This window comes from Aquarana catesbeiana, linkage group LG05, assembly GCF_042186555.1.
Source record: "Aquarana catesbeiana isolate 2022-GZ linkage group LG05, ASM4218655v1, whole genome shotgun sequence".
NCBI classification, from domain to species: domain Eukaryota; kingdom Metazoa; phylum Chordata; class Amphibia; order Anura; family Ranidae; genus Aquarana; species Aquarana catesbeiana.
In genome coordinates this window covers 496,494,348-496,515,213 of record NC_133328.1, presented here as the reverse complement: position 1 = coordinate 496,515,213, position 20,866 = coordinate 496,494,348, and the positions used below count along the sequence as shown (strand labels likewise).

Genomic DNA, 20,866 nt, shown 5'->3' with positions numbered 1-20,866 from the left:
CTGACATACATACATACACCTACCTAACATACACTGACCTGACATACATACATACATACATACACTGACCTGACATACATACATACATACATACACCTACCTAACATACACTGACCTGACATACATACATACATACATACACCTACCTAACATACACTGACCTGACATACATACATACATACACCTACCTAATATACACTGACCTGACATACATACATACATACATACACCTACCTAACATACACTGACCTGACATACATACATACATACATACACCTACCTAACATACACTGACCTGACATACATACATACATACATACACTGACCTGACATACATACATACATACACCTACCTAACATATACTGACCTGACATACATACATACACCTACCTAACATACACTGACCTGACATACATACATACATACACCTACCTAACATACACTGACCTGACATACATACATACATACATACACCTACCTAACATACACTGACCTGACATACATACATACATACATACACCTACCTAACATACACTGACCTGACATACACTGACCTACCTAACATACCGTGACATACATACACTGACCTCACCTACCTGACCAGGAGACAGACTTCATGTGTCCAGGTGTCCTGCAGTTCAGTTCAGCTGTAGTGTGCGGTGTGCAGCCCACTCATCATGTGGCACAGCAGGCAGCCAGAGGAGAGGAGACTGCTTGAATTTCATCGCCTGGACCTTGGAGCTCCAGGCTTTGTCCTGCACGTAGATATATAAAGTAGAGCCTGCCTCCCAGTCCCAGCACGGCCAGCAGGCACAAGGCGGTATGGAGAAGACTCTTCTGCCTCCTGCTGCACACTCCGGTGCCCATGATCAGACACACCGAGATCTGGAGCTCTTCACTCTGCCATCCGCCCCCAGCACAGCTCCTCTTCAGGTTATCCTCATCCCCGCCTCCTCTACAATAATCGGTGCAGTCACTGGCAGTGGCACATCTCGCCAGATCGCTCCTCCACTGCCCTGATCTATCTGAGCGCGGGGATCGGGGATCTCAGTGATGTGGCGCGGCGGATTGTAATTCCCGCCTTCTGGAGCGTGCAGCGCCTATGATGGACGTCACACGTCCCGCGGTCCCAGCATTGGACCAGTGGGATGTCCATCATAGCTCCAGAAGGCGGGACCTGTATGTCATTTGGCCACACTCGGCCGCACTCGGATCAGATCGGTCCCCGCTCGTCAGCGGCCGGCGGCGCTCGGGGCTAACAATTAAACGGTGCCTTCTTGACACTCGGGGCTTTTCGGGGACCAATTCGGGGCTTCAGCCCCCCCTAGCCACCCCCTCCCGACGCCCCTGGACGTCCTCCCAGAATTCTGCTCTCGCGCGCCCCCTGGGGCGCACACTCGAGAGCATCCGTGACCGCCGGGTCCTCACAGATCCCGGTAAATGGCCGCTGATCGCGGCCGTTCACCATGTGATCGCGCCGTCAAATGACGGCGCGATCACATGTAAACAAACCGGCGTCATCTGATGACGCCGATTCCTCTCCTCCCCTCTGTGTACCGATCGGTACGCTGTGAGCGGAGAGGGGGATGGATGGATGGCTGCAGCGTTGTGGGCTGCATGTGTAGTGCCCACAGCGCTGCACAGAGACATCCAGCCATCCATCCATCCATGCTCAGCCATCCCCACTACTCTGCATGCCCTGCAATGCTCTGCAATGCCCTCTGCAATGCCCCACAGTACTCTGGTATGCCCCACAATACCCCTGCAATACTCTGCCATACCCTGCAATACCCCTGCAATACTCTGCCATACCCTGCAATACCCCTGCAATACTCTGCCATACCCTGCAATACCCCGCAATACTCTGCCATACCCTGCAATACCCCGCCATACTCCGCAATACCCCGCCATACTCCGCAATACTCTGCCATACCTTGCAATACCCCTGCAATACTCTGCCATACCCTGCAATACCCCTGCAATACTCTGCCATACCCTGCAATACCCCGCAATACTCTGCCATACCCTGCAATACCCCGCAATACTCTGCCATACCCTGCAATACCCCGCCATACTCGGCAATACCCCGCCATACTCCGCAATACTCTGCCATACCCTGCAATACCCCTGCAATACTCTGCCATACCCTGCAATACCCTGCAATACTCTGCCATACCCTGCAATACTCTGCCATACCCTGCAATACCCCGCAATACTCTGCCATACCCTGCAATACCCAGCAATACTCTGCCATACCCTGCAATACCCCGCCATACTCCGCAATACCCCGCCATACTCCGCAATACTCTGCCATACCCTGCAATACCCCGCAATACTCTGCCATACCCTGGAATACCCCGCAATACTCTGCCATACCCTGGAATACCCCGCAATACTCTGCCATACCCTGGAATACCCCGCAATACTCTGTCATACCCCGCAATACTCTGCCATACCCTTGCAATACTCTGAAATACCCCGCAATACTCTGCCATACCCAGCCATACTCTGCAATACTCAGTGATACCCAGCCATACTCTGCAATACTCAGTGATACCCAGCCATACTCTGCAATACTCAGTGATACCCAGCCATACTCTGCAATACTCAGTGATACCCAGCCATACTCTGCCATACCCTGCCATACCCAGCCATGCTCTGCAATACCCCGCAAAAATCTGCAATACTCTGCCATAACCCGCAATACTCTGCAATACCCCGCAATACCCAGCCATACTCTGCAATACTCGGTGATACCCAGTCATACTCTGCCATACCCAGTCATACTCAGCGATACCCAGTCATACTCGGCGATACTCTGCAATACCCAGCCATGCTCAGCCATACTCGGCCATGCTCAGCCATACCCGGCCATGCTCAGCCATACCCAGCCTCTGTATGTGGCCAGGCTGTGGAAGTCTCACACATGTGGTATCGCCGTACTCAGGAGGAGTAGGAGAATCTATTTTGGGGTGTCATTTTTGATATGTACATGCTATGTGTTAGAAATATTGTGTAAATGAACAACTTTGTGTTAAAAAAAAAAAGCGTTTTAACTACTTCCGGCCTTCCGTCATACGACGTCCTTGACTTTGTGCGGGGATATCTGAATGATGGGTGCAGCTACAGGCATCATTCAGATATCATCTTTTTCAGCCGGCGATTCCCTACACCATAAGAACGATCATAGCGACAGTTCCACTGCTTGATCGTTCTTACGGGAGGCGAGAGGGGACATCCCCCCCTCCCGCCGCCCTCCGGTGCTTCTACCGACTCACCGCTACGATCGAAGCCAGGATCTTTTTTTTTTTTTTTTTTTTTTAATTTCAGGCACAGCCTAGAGGTGAGATTTGGGGTCTTATTGACCCCATATCTCACTGTAAAGAGGACCTGTCATGCCATATTCCTATTACAAGGGATGTTTACATTCCTTGTAATAGGAATAAAAGTGATCAAAAAATTTTTTTTTGGGGAAAAAAGTGTCAAACTAAAATAAATAAAGTAAAATGAACAATAAAAAAAAAAAAATGTTTTTTAAAGTGCCCCTGTCCGTGTGCTCGCATGCAGAAGCGAACGCATATGTAAGTCCCGCCCACATATGAAAACGGTGTTCAAACCACACATGTGAGGTATCGCTGCGATCGGTAGAGCGAGAGCAATAATTTTGGCCCTAGACCTCCTCTGTAACTCAAAATTTGTAACCAGTAATAAATTTTAAAGCGTCGCCTATGGGGATTTTTAAGTGGCGAAGTTTGGCGCCATTCCACAAGCGTGTGCAATTTTGAAAGGTGACATGTTAGGTATCTATTTACTCGGCATAACTTCATCTTTCATATTATGCAAAAACATTGGGCTAACCTTACGGTTTTGTTTTTTTTTAAAGCAAAAAACATTTTTTTTTCCAAAAAAAAACGCGTTCGAAAAATTGCTGCGCAAATATCGTGCGAGATAAAAAGTTGCAATGACCGCTATTGTTCTCTAGGGTCTTTGCTAAAAAAACATATATAATGTTTTGGGGTTCTATGTAATTTTCTAGCAAATAAATGATGATTTTTACATGTAGGAGAGAAATGTCAGAATTGGCCTGGGTGCTCCAGAATGCCTGAAGGTGCTCCCCTGCATGTTGGGCCTCTGTATGTGGCCAAGCTGTGTAAAAGTCTCACACATGTGGTATCGCCGTACTCGGGAGTAATAGCAGAATGTGTTTTGGGGTGTAATTTGTGGTATGCATATGCTGTGTGTGAGAAATAACCTGCTAATATGACAATTTTGTGAAAAAAACGAAAAAAAAAAACTTGATTTTGCAAAGAATTGTGGGAAAAAATGACAACTTCAAAAAACTCACCATGCATCTTTCTAAATACATTGGAATGTCTTCTTTCCAAAAAGGGGTCATTTGGGGGGTATTTGTACTTTTCTGGCATGTTAGGGTCTCAAGAAATGAGATAGGCCGTCAGTACTTCAGGTGTGATCAATTTTCAGATATTGGCACCATAGCTTGTGGACGCTATAACTTTCACAAAGACCAAATAATATACACTAATTTGGGTTATTTTTACCAAAGATATGTAGCGGTATAAATTTTGGCCAAAATATATGAAGAAAAATTACTAATTTTCAAAATTTTATAACAGAAACGAAGAAAAATTAATTTTTTTACAGATTTTTCGGTCTTTTTTCTTTTATAGCGCAAAAAATAAAGAGCCCAGCGGTGATTAAATACCACCAAAAGAAAGCTCTAGTTGTGTGAAAAAAAGGACAAAAAATTCATATAGATACAGTGTTGCATGACTGAGTAATTGTCATTCAAAATGTGAGAGCACCAAAAGCTGAAAATTGGTCTGGTTATTAAGGGGGTTTAAGTGCCCAGTGGTCAAGTGGTTAATATAAGACCTGGGCTTATTTTCTGGGAAACACGGTATGTAAGAAATTGTCAGCTTATCCCTACTTCTGGCATTTGCTGCAGTGATCTTGGCAGTGTTTGATATAAGTGATTGAGCTGTCTATAGCATACATGGCCTCTCCTATTAAGCACTGAAATTATTTCCCTATAGCTACCAATCTAATTTAAAATTACAGGTCAAGTTGAAATCTGATTGGTAGCTGAGCAGAAGTAGCTCCATTTCTTGTAAAAACTTGCGATACATGAGGCATACAGTTTTTGCGATACAACCTCATCTCAGCATACATTCCAACTTAGACTGCACCATGGTGCGGCATTGTGCTGTACAATAAAAGTTTACTTTTTAGAGTGGCATATTCCCCCTGACTCCTTATATAACATAAATTTTGAAGTAAACATATGACCCGTAATACATTTACATTTTATACAATTAAAAAAAGAAAAAACATAAATCTACCCAGCTCATATGCTTATGGTTATTTAAAATGAGTAATGCTAGTTAATTAATTCATGGGTTCAGCAGAAAAGCTGAGTCCTGCATTTGATTTAAAAAGTAAAGTCCTTGTGTTCTGATTATTCTGCCTTCAAAAGGAGAATAAGAAGCAAAATTGGAAAGCAATTCATTGAAAGTCTGGGTTAGGTAAAGCTGCTGACCTACTCTGCAAGGTATAATTTCCATCTGTCTGTGCAAATCTGCTGAAATAGCTGTGAAATTGCTGCCCTTTGTTAACTTGCTCACAGCTGCACCTCTGCTGCATGCTGCAAGCAGGTTCACACCAAGTATTATAGGCTGCTACATGTGACAAAGCACAGTATGGTCACATTCCAACATAGATAGGTTTGTATCTGCCATAATTAGTCCAATTAGTTCAATAAAAAAAAAATAAAAAAAAACATAAATTCTGATAATGATCACAGCTCATGTATCATTGGGTTTAGGTCACTGATATTGATGAATAATTGTATTTTTAAACCTTATGAACTATTTTAGCTCCCCTTTTATCCCACTCCATACTAAGGCTGAGTTACAATGTTTTTTTTTTTTTTTTTTATTCAGCTGGTGGGCTAAACAAAAAAAACAAACAGATTCCCTCATCCATACAAGCAAGGTGGATAGATGAGTTCCCTCCACTGGGACATTGTATTCTGACAGTGGGACTCTCCACTGTCAGAAAACACTGATCAGCGACTGCAGCTGCTGATTGATTGATTGAAGTTTTCCAGCGTAATTGTTCTACAGAAATCAACCTAGCAATCGACTTCTGTCAAAGAGGGAGGGCCACATCCAGATCGAAGTTCCCTGCTGAGCCGGCCGAATTTTAATCTGTACCCAGCCTAAAGCCTGGAACACACCAACTGACAGCTCCAGTCAGAGCTGCTGTACTAACAATCTGATGTTAGTACATCAATCTTCCCTGCTGAGCTGTTGTGTTCTCATGGGGGATGCACGCCCGCCAGAACACACCGATCAGTCCTCTCAGCCAAAGGCTAAAGGAGCGCTGATCGGGAGCTGGTCGGCTGCTGTTTTTCCAGCATGCTAGTCCGACAGAAGCCGGCTTCTGTCGGACCGGCTGACATACGCACGGTCTGAATGTTGGCCAGTTTTTATTGAACTGGCCAATGTTTTCCGACATTCGGCCCTTGTGTATGGGGCTTAAGGCTAGTTGTGTTAGACAGCCCTTTAGAAATGATTGGGCTGCAACACTCTTCAGTGCATAAAAGAAAGCCTGCATTTTTTTACAGTGCAGTGCACCACACCACACAAGACGCCATGCATTGTCATGCACTGTGGTGCATTGCAGTGCATGTGTGTTGTGAAGGTGCAATTGGGTGCTATTCAGAATGAATGGTACCAAAACGCTTCAACAAACAGCATCGTGGATGGTGTTAATGGGCAGTAATGCATTGCAACATGCATAAAAAACATGCTAAAATGTACACTAAAGCGTGTAGATGTTAATTCTAATGCATTTTTATTAATTACAATGAAAAATGCACCAGGAAAAAATGTGCATGGGTGTAAATAGTCTTACATATGTATGTATATATTATACAGTATTTCTATAGTGCCAGTTTGTGCAGTAGTTTACAATATAAAGGGAAACAGTACAGTTATAATACAATAGAATACAAGAGGGTTAAGAGGGACCTGCACATAAGAGCTTACAATCTAATAGGGTGGGGCAAGTGGTACAAAAGGTTATAACTGTGGGGGGTGAATTTGTTAAAAGTTCAGTTAGTTGGAGGTCTCTTTCCTGAAGAGATGGATTTTCAGGGATCGTCTAAAGGCAGCCAGAGTAGGAGATAGCCAGACAGACTGAAGTAGAGAGTTGCAGAGGATGGGAGAGGCTCTGGATGGGTCCCTTCTTGGAGTCATTCAGCTGTGTATGTAGCAGACCCAAATACTGCCTCTTAACAGCAAAATGGTAGAATACATCAACAAGGGAGGTAGAGAACTGATTTAACTGTACCACTTGCTGCCTTAAGGTGGTAAATATAAGATTTGTATGCAATTTCATATTTCATAACTAAAAATAAAAAAATATTTTTTATGCTTAAACATAATATATATGAGGTGTGTCTATTAAATAACGAGACTGATTAAATAACTCACCTTCATTTATATGTATAACAAATTTAATGCTTGCATTTGCAATAATACATTGCTGCAGTCTTGTTTTCCACTTTTCAAAGGCATGGAGAAAATCTATTTCTGTTAGCTGTTTCAACACATCTGCCATTTTCTTCTTTACTGCATCAACTGACTTAAAAAGTGTCCCTTTAAGCATTGATTTAATTTTGGGAATTCATTCTCACGTCCCTCGCTGAATATTTTGTGCCACTCAAACACATGCGCACAAGACAGGCCGTCATTCCCATAAGCTGTAGTAAGCATTTTAAAACATTCTGTTGGTGTTTTGTGCAATTTTACAAAAAATTTCAAATTGACGAGTTGTTCAACTTTTAAACTTAGCATTTTTTTCGGCACACTACAGAAAACACAACCAAACTAAATGGCGACTCACAATCAACGTCCATAGAGTGTTGCTGCTTGTCATGCAGGTTCAAACATGTTTAAGGTCACCACGCATGCAGTTATAACCGGTTCTGACTGCTTTGTTTACTAGGTGGGATCACAGGCTCTTTATTTAATAGACACACCTCGTAAATGGTATGCAAATACAACATAAATATTTTATTGAAGTAAACATAGATCTTGTACTAGATTCCCGAGGTCCCCTGAGGTATACAGAGAGGAGGACAAATTATTTTAAAGGGTTGATATAGTGCCAAGGGGTGTGTCCCTTCCCTCCAATCGGCTCTCCCCTCACTGAGCTCTGTAGACCGTGACTTCAGTTCCCCGCCCCCTGCTTGAAAAGCTAAGCATTAAATATTCAGAACTTTGAACGGATGTAGAGAAGAGAAGACTGCAGATAAACAGGTATAACTTATGTGTGAGAATATGTTTCATCTCTGTGAATCAGACCAGTCACTGGGTATATATAGGGGTTTACAACCACTTTAAGGGCTGGTTTACACCAGATGCAGTTCGGGGAGCTTTTAGTCTGCATGAAAAACCCATGCACAGTGTTAAACATGGATTCCAATGGCCCTAGTTCACACCAGTGCAGTGTGTTCCAGTGCAGTCAACAAAAGTAGAACATGTTGCATTTTTTTCTGTATGACATGCATGTGGAATGAGGCAAACACATCGGAAGTGCACTGGAACACATCAAAAATGCACCAGAATGCACATGTTCTAACTGAGATGAAGAAAAAAAGAGGGAAAAAAACCCCTAAAAAACGCACCTGAATGCATAAAATATGTATATGCAGAAACACATATGGAATGCAGAAATTGTGGTGTGAGGCGGCCCTAAATGCTGATCGCAGAATTAAACTGAATATGTGATGCCTACTATGGATGATGCTGCATATTTTCCTGTTGTGCTTAACCACTTCCCGCCCGCCCATATGACGTCCTGGACTTTGGGCGGGTATATCTGAATGATGCCTGTAGTTACAGACATCATTCAGATAGTGCCGGTTTCAGCCGGCGAATCTCCACACCATAGGAACGTTCATAGCGGCCGTTCTGCCACTTGATCGTTCCTATGGGAGGCGAGAGGGGAAGCCCCCCCCTCCCGCCGCCCTCCGGTGCTTGTTCCGACTCACTGTTACGATCGGTGAGGCGGAGAGCGGAACTGCCGGCGCCGGATGTAGATCATAGAGATTTCCGTCGCCGGAGTCTCTATGATCGTCGGAGGCCGGGCGCGATGTTATGACATCACGCCCAGCCTCTCCATTAAAAAAAACGGCGCCGCTTCGGCTGGGAAGCGGCAATCGTTTTATTTATTTTTTTATTTCAGGCTTCCCAGCCTAGTGGTGAGATATGGGGTCTTATTGACCTCATATCTCACTATTAAGAACACCTGACATGTCATATTGCTATTACAAGGGATGTTTACATTCCTTGTAATAGGAATAAAAGTGATCAATTTTTTTTTTTTTCAAAAAAGTGTCAAAATTAAAAAATTAAATATAATTAACAATAAAAAAAAAAAAATTTTAAGCGCCGCTGTCCCCGTGTGATTGCACGCCGAAGCGAACGCATACGTAAGTCCCGCCCACATATGAAAACGGTGTTCAAAACATACATGTGAGGTATCGCCGTGAACGTTGGAGCGAGAGCAATCATTTTGTCCCTAGACCTCCTCTGTAACTCAAAACATGTAACCAGTAAAAAAATTTCAAGCATCGCCTATGGGGATTTTTAAGTACCGAACATTGGCGTCATTCCACGAGCGTGTGCAATTTTGAAGCGTGACATGTTAGGTATCTATTTACTCGGCGTAACTTCATCTTTCACAAAATGCAAAAACATTGGGCTAACTTTACTGTTTTGTTTTTTTTATTAAAACACAAAACTGTTTTTTTCCCCAAAAAAACGCGTTCGAAAAATTCCTGCGCAAATATTGTGTGAGATAAAAAGTTGCAACAACCACCATTGTATTCTCTAGGGTCTTTGCTAAAAAAAACATTTATAATGTTTGGGGGTTCTATGTAATTTTCTAGCAAAAAAATGATGATTTTTACATGTAAGAGAGAAATGTCAGAATTGGCCTGGTAGGGAAGTGGTTAATCAATAGGATGACTGTAGTGTAATTATTAATACAAACGTATCTAGATATTACATGATCTGGGAAAATAAATAGTTCATATTGATTCCATACGTAAGTATAACAGTGGATTCCAGCAAGTGTTCAGGGTTAAAGACCATGGCTAAATATAGTAATATAGAGTATAAACTTTCAGAGTTTCAGCAGAAAAGTTTTTGAAAACATGGAAAGCTTCACAAAGTATTTCACAAAGTACTTCAGGTTTTAGGACGCTAGCAGTTCAAGGTAGGAAGTATTTGTAATGCTGTTTATACAAAAGCCTTGCAGGATGCTGGTTTCCACAGGTGCCATGTGACCAAAATCTAATGTGTATTGACATCCCGCAAGTTCGTAAAAATCACTTCAAATTTCTTTCTGACAGCAGCTACTGTTGCACTTCAAGGCTAATTGTAGCCTATTCAATTCAATCTTTTCACAAAAGAACTTTATTTCATTGCATTTTTGTGTGGCAAGTGTATAGGGTACTTGTATGGTTTGGTAATTTCATTTATATGTTGGGTGATTTAAAAAATAACTCCACGTTTGTTGAGAAAAAAAAAACATGCCTCTCTGAGTGAGCACTGTACTTTGCAGGAATTTTAACAAACGTTGCAGATTCCTGCCACGGTTTCCCTGCGTTTTTTAAAAGGAGTACAGTGCAGTTTTGTTTTCCGGGTCGGGTGCGATTCAGGTGCGAATTTGTACTTGAAATCGCACCTTAACTGGACTGAAAAACATACAGGACTCTTTTTAGCAGCCGGCCTGCAGATATGCTAACTGGCTCCATAGAGAAGGCTGCCTGTTCACATGTCATGGGAACTGTATGCGGTTCAAAACTCATCCAGTTCAGTTATATGTGAACCGAGCCTGAAGAAATAGCTGTCTGTCTGTGGCCATGTGAAGTGAATCTGAATGGTTTTATAGTTATCAGTCAACTGCTGCACCTGCAGGGCTCTAATGAGGAAAGTTGCAGGGTCTGCATCCATTTAGACATGATTTCCATTTGTGAGTATGGCACTAAAACTTTTTTGCTGCTGGGGATACTCAAAATCGGATTAGTATTTTAGTGCAGACTTCTGGGAAAATCAGTAAACCAATCACAAGCAGGAAACAAGATTTTTTTGGGGGGAGGGGGGGCATTCTGTACACCATCTGTGTACAGACCACCTCCAGGTTGCCATATTGCATTGCATTTTACAGAAAATTACAGCACTGCAGATTGAAAAGGAAAGGTAATTTTTAATAATGTTCAATTACAATGTGACGTGTGTCACAATTGTATACTTTATATTATTTTTTTCTCACAAAAGTGTACTTACCCTTTAACATGTTAAATAGTTGGGTACTGGTGCAGAACAATATGTCAGCTGTATACACATATTTCTGTTAAAATCTGCTTTTATCTTTATTGATGCCATTGTTTTGCATACTTTTTTCTTTAATGTATTTTTATTTGAAAAATTCTGTGAAAAAAAAAAGCATTCATATAAAATAGGGTCCCACAACACCGAAATCACAAACAAATATATTCATATAAGTGAGAGAACTCCACAATAGAAATAGAGTCCATCCACAGGTGAAAAGTGCTGATTGGATATCACACATGATCACTCCTATGTTCCAACGCCAAACACAGCCTCTTAGCAGAGGCATCAGACCACTAACATAAAGGTCACAAATGCATGAGGACTATCCAGGGTTACTGTCAGATGAACCTTCTCTGGCAGGCATCATAAATGGACCGCGGAGAGAGGAAAAGGACAGATAGAGCATTACTGTCATACAATTGTATTTATTTTATATGCTTGACTTCTAAAAACACCGATTGCAAAGGCATTTTATTCCTCTGTGGCAGTTCCAGCTTGGTCACCAACCCCAAGCTAGATAGATCCTCCAAAATTGAATCCCACCATCAACCCCAACTCCAAGTGGTACTTCAAGACCTTCGCTGCCTTTGGCTAGGTAGATGTGTATAGGGAACTCAGTCCCTCATATGTGATTATATCCAGTACTCTGCTTCTCATATTCGCTGTTCTAGAATTAACTGCTTTTGGACCTGGTAACTCCCTCCAGCAATGGGATAAGGTAAAATTCTTCAGTTGCTTAGTTTGTTCCCATCTGCCCCTATCAAAACTGTCCCCTCTTCCCCTGGCCTATGAAGACCCATTAAAAGTCTGCTTATGCTACCCACCACCCTCCCCAAAAATCCATGGGAAGTCTTACTACACAGACCCATATCCTACTTAAAGCAGTATTACTCTCAATAATAAACATATTAAAATAGACCCCCTGCAGGTTTAAGCGATTAGGGCACACCCAGTGTGCTGTGAATGCAGAGCGTACTGTGCATGTCCCAATCATATAATTGACTGTAGCCGATGTAAGTATCTACCAGACACTGCAAGTTTAGGAGATATTCACAGTCCCTACAGTTAAGAATTAATTTAAGCCGACCTGTATGGAAAAGCGTAAAGATTTACCCCTTGGCGCCAGCTGTAAGCAAATATGCGGCTTCTCTGCGCCTGGTCCTTAGCGCCGAAGAGCCGCATATTTGCGTGAATTGCTGAATTGTGTGCTGAAAGTATGCACACTGTGCTCTCCCAGCATAGTTACGAACCCCTAACCCAACGTTTTCGATCACTCATTGTGATCGGGAGTTTTCGTGACCGCCGTGACAGCCAATCACGGTGGTCACATGATCTCAAGCCGTGCCCTGCCTCCCGGCATCATAAACCTCTTAAAGGGCCGGGAGGCACCGGCGCTAAGAGGTTAATACCACTTTAAACACAAGAGTAGGCTTTTGTCCTTTATAATTTTGACCACCAGGCAGTTGCCTTCCCCCCTCAGACGACACAAACACTTCACAACACCCCTAGCTATTCACCTCCTACCCAGCTATGAGAGGCAAACTTTCCACATCCTATAGATAATACACCAAGCACAGCCTCTACACTACCTAACTTTACTATGACTGCAAGTCTATGTATAATCTCTTCTGTTTTGCCACCACTCTGTCCCATGCCGCCATGTTTTTCTGTGATGTCATCTAGCTTTTACGGGTTCAGCCAGCGGGCCTATGATGACATGCCACTAGGCTCGCCCGTTTCCTTATTTTACTGAATGGAGAGGCAAATGGTGCACAGTGCACATCATTCACCCAGGTAAATGATGTGTACCATGGGGTGGTAAAAAATACACAGCACTATTTCGGTAAGCTGTCTGTCAGGAACTGGGTGAAGGGAGAAGAGGTGGGGCTTGCCAGGCACTGTGTGTGTTAATGGACACACACAGCCCTGGCTAGGATCATTCACACATGGGTATCTCCTTGGCCGTGGGAGCAGCCAGTAAAAAAAATACAAATATTAAAAGACATAGACTTTACAGAATGGGGGAGATTTATGAAAACTAGTCACATATAATTTGGGGCAGCTGTGCATAGTAACCAGTCAGCTTCTAGGTTTTTTGTCAAAGCTTAATTGAACAAGCTGAAGTTAGAAGCTGATTGGTTACTATACACAGCTGCACCAGATTCTGTGTGCACCAGTTTCAGTAAATCTCCCCCAATGTATAAGTCTGTACTTTAATGAAAAAATAAGCTTGAGCCTATTGGAGCGGGTTAGAAATAGCGTGAGTTCAGCTGAACTCAAACGATTTCAACCCGGCAATGCAGTCTAACTTCAGGGGCGATTTGACAGACATCTGTGCAGGTTCCTGCACAGTTGTCTATACAAATTGCCCCCCGAAGTTGCCAAAAGTAGTACAGGAACTACTTTTGGGAATCAGTGTGGAGCCGCACCGTTTCAGACGGTGCCATTTCTGGCAATAGCCGCCGATTTGGCATGCCATTTGTCAAATGGCATGTCAAATTTCTTCAACGTGAACCTAGGCTCAATGTCACTTTAAAATTAATGTTTTTTTTTCTGTGCAGGGAAATAGGAAAGTTTGGCAGACTTGACTCCAGTGTCTGGTTCACATCGCAGTCTCCTGTTATGTCTGAGGATCTGGTTCACAGAATGACATTGTATTTTCCTCTTATATTACCTGGGGTAGCATCAAGCAGGCTGCATTGACACTTTAGCCACAATGGGTGGGCTATTGCAACTGGTGTGGGGCGACACCTTAATGCCTTAAAGATACATGTACTGTGAGAAAAATAGAGGTTGCCTTTTCTGACCTCCTGACAAAAAGTTACATGATTCTTTGACTTATTTATTTTATAAACAAGCAGTCAGAAAGGTCTAAGTGAAGTCTGAACTTCTGATGTGCATGGTTTTGGGTTAGTGACTCAAAAATATTACATATTAAATACACAAGCCAGAAAACTAGCATTTTCAGAAATATATGTCAGCCTCCGTATACCCTCAATACAGGTTTTCGTTTAGGCAGCACTCACAGAAACACACACAGGGTGCCTATGTCTTTTCAGCTGTACATCGCTAACAATCAACAGCTGCTCCTTCACGTAGCCCTGACATTTTTCCCATGGGACTAGCTGAGGATAGCCTGCAGCATGACAGACTCTCTCCACAGTAAACAGTCCTTAGAAAAAGGTCACAGGATGTTTCTGAAATCATGCAGACCCTTTCAGCCATTTTACAATCAGTGATTTTTAAGAGGAACCCTTGCCGGTCTCCCCATTTAAAAGAAAAAATGTTTTGTCCCACTTACCTGATGGTGGTATCTGGACATTTCAAATACTCACCCATCCAGTAGATCCAGTGTTGACTTGCTGAGATCATCTCATGCCCAGCCACAGCTCCGCCCCACACTGCTATGTTTTTTCTGACGTCATTGAGAGGCTCGCTGGCTCTCCCGGGTTCAGCGGACATGCCACTCGATGATGCGCCGACAGGCCCGCCCCCTCCTCCTGTTCTTGAATGAAAGGCTATGTCTCCTGGGATATGTGACGTACATATCCGGGGAGGCACAGCGGGCAGTGTGTGTAAAATTTGCCTAAGGCAAGTGACCTGCATGGGGAGGTGGGGCGAACTTTACATTAAAAAAAGACGTAAGCAAAAAAAACCCAATAAAACTATGCCCTATTTCTGCAGAGGAGAAAAGAAGGGGTGGAGAGGTCGGATCATCCTCGGGAGGGTGAATGTCCGCTTTAAATAGATTCTGTCAGGTCTTCAAATTAATTAGACTGGCACTCCCTACAAGAGAAAAGGGATTATACTTACTTCTCTGGTGGCTCATTTCTTCCATATCCCCCCTGTTCTAGAGCTACAACCTCCTTTAGTGTCTTCCACATTTGACACATTCAGGACTTAGCAGTGACATAGGGGTGATAAGAAAGGAACCATAGTGGTGGGGAATGCAGGCATCCCATGCTACACTTTAATGCTGCAGATGAGGCTGCGGCTCAGAAACAGAGGGAAGATAGGAGACCTGGGCTGCCAGAGAGGTAAAATCCCTTTTCTTTTATAGGGAAGTGCCATGTCTCTTTAAAGTGCTGGAGCTGCAGGTTCTGTTTGATCGGTCCAGTGGCCTTCACGTCACACAGATAGATGCCAGGCAACCGTCAATGTTTCCTTCTTGTTGGACTACAATGAGGACACAAGAAGAAACATGGCACCTCAAAGAGTATTTGATGAAGATGAATATTGAATGTTTGTGCAGTGCGGTGGGGCCTTTTTTTTTCTAACAAACTTTATTGAGATTTCACGCAGACATCTCATAAAATTCAATAGCCGGCACAAGGCAATGGATTGTCTCGCACTGCGCTTTAAAAAGTACTACATGCAGTATTTGTTTTCAGGGCATTGTGCCCGTGCACCATGGCAACAAAGTACATTAAGAAAAAGTACCGCATGCCTTGTCCATGTGGTAGGACTGCGCTGGAATAGCCACCCAACACAGTCCCACCGCATGTGGTGTAAACCTATCCTTGGGGCTCATATAGACTTGTGGTTAGGGGATGTTAAAAATATGTATTTAAGCCGTGTTTTTAGTGCTCCCCAAACCCCCCCTTCTTAAGCTGCAAAGACAGCAGACGGGGGTGTTCACATGCCCACAGCAAATATTAGCACTCCTGTCACGTTCAGTGGGCAGCAAACCCAGCAAACCCATTCTGAACATAGATCGCTTTTCAAAGGAGTCGCGGTTTATATATCTTAACATAGCCTTAGAGGTGCCCTGTTTCTTCTTGTGTTTTCAGCATATCCTGACTCCAAGTGGGAGTGTGCAGCAGCTGCCCAGGAGATTCAACCTTGTGGACAGATTTAAGACTGAATTACCATACTTCCTCTGTGGTTCAGGGACTTGTGATGTTGGTGCCCTATTGGTCTTCAGAACATCTTTCCTGCTCCTCATCTCCAGGAATAAGGGGGGGGGGGGGTTGCATTGTAGTAGCAGAGGAGACTCAAGGCAGGGCTGACAAGCAGCTCATTGGATTTATGTCAGGATCAGCAGGGGTTTTTCTATACTTGCAGCATTTATACACAGACAAAACATGGAGAAATGTGCATGTATTGTACATTTATTATGCCCAGATATACACTTTCTTTTGAGTGCAATTTTGTGGTAAACATTAGCATGATAAAGAATTTTCATCTAGCTGTTGTAAAATAGTTTCACTGTTATGTACTGTATGACAAATATTTCTGGCTTTTTCATATTGTGGATGTTATTTTGTTTGTTTTAGATATCAGAGACATATGCCTTCCTTCCCAGAGAAGCTGTGACAAGATTCCTAATGAGCTGCTCAGAGTGTCAGAAAAGAATGCACTTAAATCCAGATGGAGCTGATCACAAAGGTACTGTAAGAGCAATGGTCAATGATTGAAAGTGACCCACCTACTTTACAGGGCGAGAGGTATAGCTGCTTCACTTAGCACATGCTATCCATAGGAGAATACTTACCAACTTTGCAGTTATGTACGTGCTAATTCAATATAGCCAATACAGCCAACCATGGTTTATGTAATTAGGTTGCCAAAAAATAGTTGGTTGGCTGTTAGCACTGTTTAAGTGTTATTAGTGTGTAAGTCAATAAATAGCCCTGTAACTGGTAACTGCTTACTTCATATCTTCCTCTTGAGCCATCACCTAAAGCATTGCAATTTGGATGTTAAACTAGGTCATGTCCACCTGCTGGGCAATTCTCCATAGCACCCGAAGCATGTTTGAGGCAATGCTACATTGAAATCTGCAACCTCTGTATCACTCCAGTGTGATTTCCTAGCCCATACACTTCTACCTTACTGGATCCAGTTCTGTCTCTGGTGAAATTATAAACAGAAGCATCAAATTTACATAAATATAATATATAACTTGAGGCTTCTGTATCTATCTATCTATCTATCTATCTATCTATCTATCTATCTATCTATCTATCTATCTATCTATCTATCGATCGATCGATATATATATATATATATATATCTAGATATATCTATATCTAGATATATCTATATAGATATATCTAGATATAGATATATCTAGATATATATATATATATCTCTCTCTCTCTCTCTCTCTATATATATATATATATATCTATATATATATATATATATCTATATATATATATATATAGATATATATCTATATATATATATATATAGATATATATCTATATATATATATATACTATTTTATCAAAAGTATTGGGATGACTGCCTTTACACGCACATGAACTTTATAGGCATCCCAGTTTTAGTCCGTAGGGTTCAATATTGAGTTGGCCCACCTTTTGCAGCTATAACAGCTTCAACTCTTCTGGGGAGGCTGTCCACACGGTTTAGGAGTGTGTTTATGGGAGAGTTGGAATGTTTGATCATTCTTCCAGAAGCACATTTGTGAGGTCAGGCACTGATGTGGACGAGAAGGCCTGGCTTGCAATCTCCGCTCTAATTCATCCAAAGGTGTTCTATCAGGTTGAGGTCAGGACTCTGTGCAGGCCAGTCAAGTTCCTCCACCCCAAACTCACTCATCTATGTCTTTATGAACCTTGCTTTGTGCACTGGTGCACAGTCATGTTGGAACAGGAATGGGCCATCCCCAAACTATTCCCACATAATTGGGAGCAGGAAATTGCCCAAAATGTCTTGCTATGCTGACGCCTTAAGAGTTCCCTTCACTGGACCTAAGGGCCAAGCCCAACCCCTGAAAAACAACCCCACACCATAATCCTCCCTTCACAAAATTATTTGGTCCAGTGCACAAAGCAAGGTCTGGAAAGACATGGATGAGCGAGTTTGGGGTGGAGGAACTTGACTGGCCTGCATAGAGTCCTGACCTCTGGGAGCCAGGCCTTCTCGTCCAACATCAGCGCCTGACCTCACAAATGCGCATCTGAAACAATGGTCAAACATTCCCATGGACACACTCTTAAACCCTGTGGACAGCCTTCCCAGAAGAGTTGAAGCTGTTATTGCTGCAAAGGGTGGGCCAACTCAATATTGAACCCTACGGACTAAGACTGGGATGCCATTAAAGTTCATGTGCGTGTAAAGGCAGGCGTCCCACTACTTTTGGCAATATAGTGTATGTATATAATGTATATATATATATATATATATATATATATATATATATATATATATACACACACACACACACACACACACACACACACACACACACACACACACACCTCCATCTATATTATTGCTAGAGACAAAGTGTTTTTGTGTGTACAGTGTGCTGCTTTCACTAAGGGATGTGCTGGGAAACACAATCAAGCACATCCCCACTGACAGGACGGATCTCTACATTGTTTACTTATGCAGAGCTCTGTCCAGTGTGTCTCCTCGCCAGTCAGCGGGAGTTGGCGGACATCCATTGGCCGGCACCCACTGATCGGCTTCTGCTGTGATTAATCACATACCCCCACCCAGAATTGCAGAATCACATATATATACGTGGTTCTGCACAGAATGGCCGCCCTGTGGCAGCAAATCTGCTATAGGGCGAAGTGGTTAATAGAGCATAATCCAAGATGTATTACTTGGAAGACTATTAAATAACTCCCGGTCCTTGTGTGTCTGAGACAAATGCCTTTTTAATAAAACTGCTCCATAACTTTAGTTATGTCTTGATTTAAAATAGAATTTTGAACTAAAGTTTCTTTTTTTCCATTTCGGATATCGTAGGAAATAGTAAAATTGTCCATCAGATTTTTTGTTTTGCTGTCTTTATACCCACAAGGAATGGTTTCTCTCAGTTGCTGTTCCAGTAGTAGTCACCAAGACATTTCAGGGGAAATCTCTTCAATTCTATAGATACAGCAATGGAAACCTTTTTTAGTAAAGTAGTATAGAGCCACATTCCATGTCAGCAGAATGGGAACATTTGTTGACATAAATATCTCTGATGAAAGATTCCTCCTCCATTTCTGTTGTGGTAGCTGTAAAATTTTTGATTTATTATCACTTTCTGTCCCAGTGATTATAGTCACCAGGACAAATAGAGAGGATCACACACAGCAATGAAATCTAAACCCAAAATCTGTACGGCAATGTCTTCAGTGGTCAGATGTAGTTGATGTATGGCCAACAGTGGTGCATTTGAATATCCATTGCTTGAAATAGTCAGTACATCGTGTGCAGATACAACTTTACTGAAGTCCCATACATGAAATGAAAAATGTTTGCAGACACTAGGGTCCCCTATATAAGTGTAACAATACAGAACCACCATGTGCAAACATATGACACAAGTTTTTAGAAAGAACAATGGTGCGTAGCCTCCCTGACGGTAATCCCGAGTATGGCTCGGGGTTAAATTTCAGTCCCATTAGCGGTAACCCCGAGCCACACTCGGCATTGCATTGCAGGATCCTGGTGCGGCTTTACTTACCTTGTCCCCAGGATCCTGCGATGTCCCCCACTGTGTCCGTGGGCTGTGTCTCCTCCGAAGCCTCTCTGTGCCAGGCTCCATTCCCTGCGAGCGGCGCGACGCACGGGGGCGGAGCCTGGCAGCAAATTCAAAAAAATGTAAAAACCATAACACATACAGTACTGTAATCTTACAGATTACAGTAATGTATGAAATTATTTCACATCCCTTTTGTCCCCAGTGCTTTGGCCCATGCCCTGCATGCAGTTTTATATGATATATACTGTTCTTTCTGCCTGGAAACTGGAGATTGTCCATAGCAACCAAAAAGTGTCCCTTTATGTCAAAAGTGGCTTTAGATCAGCTAGAAAACAGCGATAGTAAATTAGAACACTTGCAGAATTGAGCGATAGTGAATCGTGGGGAAATTTATTTTATTATTATTATATATTTTTTTTTTAATTATTTATATTTATTTATTATATTATAATTTATGTTTTTGTGTTTCAAACTTCATCAGACCCGGGATATCTACTAGACTCTTGTTTGGACAGATTTAAGTGTGTTATTGTTAAGAATTACAGGCCTACAATATAAAATGCCAAATTTCCATGCAAAATAATTGTACCGCTTTCAGCACCTAAAATCCGAAATAATCATACCGCCAGGGAGGTTAACTATTGCTTACTCACATATTTGTGCTGATTATACTGTTGCGCCATGGAAGGATGAATAAATTGCATTACATTTTGACATCACATCCCATTGATTTGTATACATTTAATTAGCAGTGACACTGACAGTGGACCCCACTTGATGTGAATGCCTTGTCTATAAAGGACTAGTGGTTAGTGCCACCTGAGCTCACCCAAGTGTGTATATATTGTATGTACAGTATATACATGCACACACACCATATAATGACCAACAGGGTGCACTAGGGACCCTCATATTCCATTGTCCTTTATAGACAAGCCATCCACATCAAGTGGGGTCCACTGTTCACGAGGGACCCTTGCATTC

At 42.5% G+C, this 20,866-nt stretch overlaps 1 protein-coding gene across 2 annotated transcripts in view; it reads left to right on the top strand.

Moving 5' to 3' along the window:
• NOL4 (nucleolar protein 4) overlaps positions 1–20,866 on the top strand; it is a 428,096-nt gene that overhangs the window by 239,918 nt on the left and 167,312 nt on the right. For both annotated transcript variants that reach the window (XM_073631542.1, XM_073631541.1), the window contains exon 3: positions 16,707–16,818. In XM_073631542.1, coding sequence (XP_073487643.1) covers positions 16,707–16,818 — 112 coding nt within the window. The remainder of the gene's footprint in view (positions 1–16,706; positions 16,819–20,866) is intronic.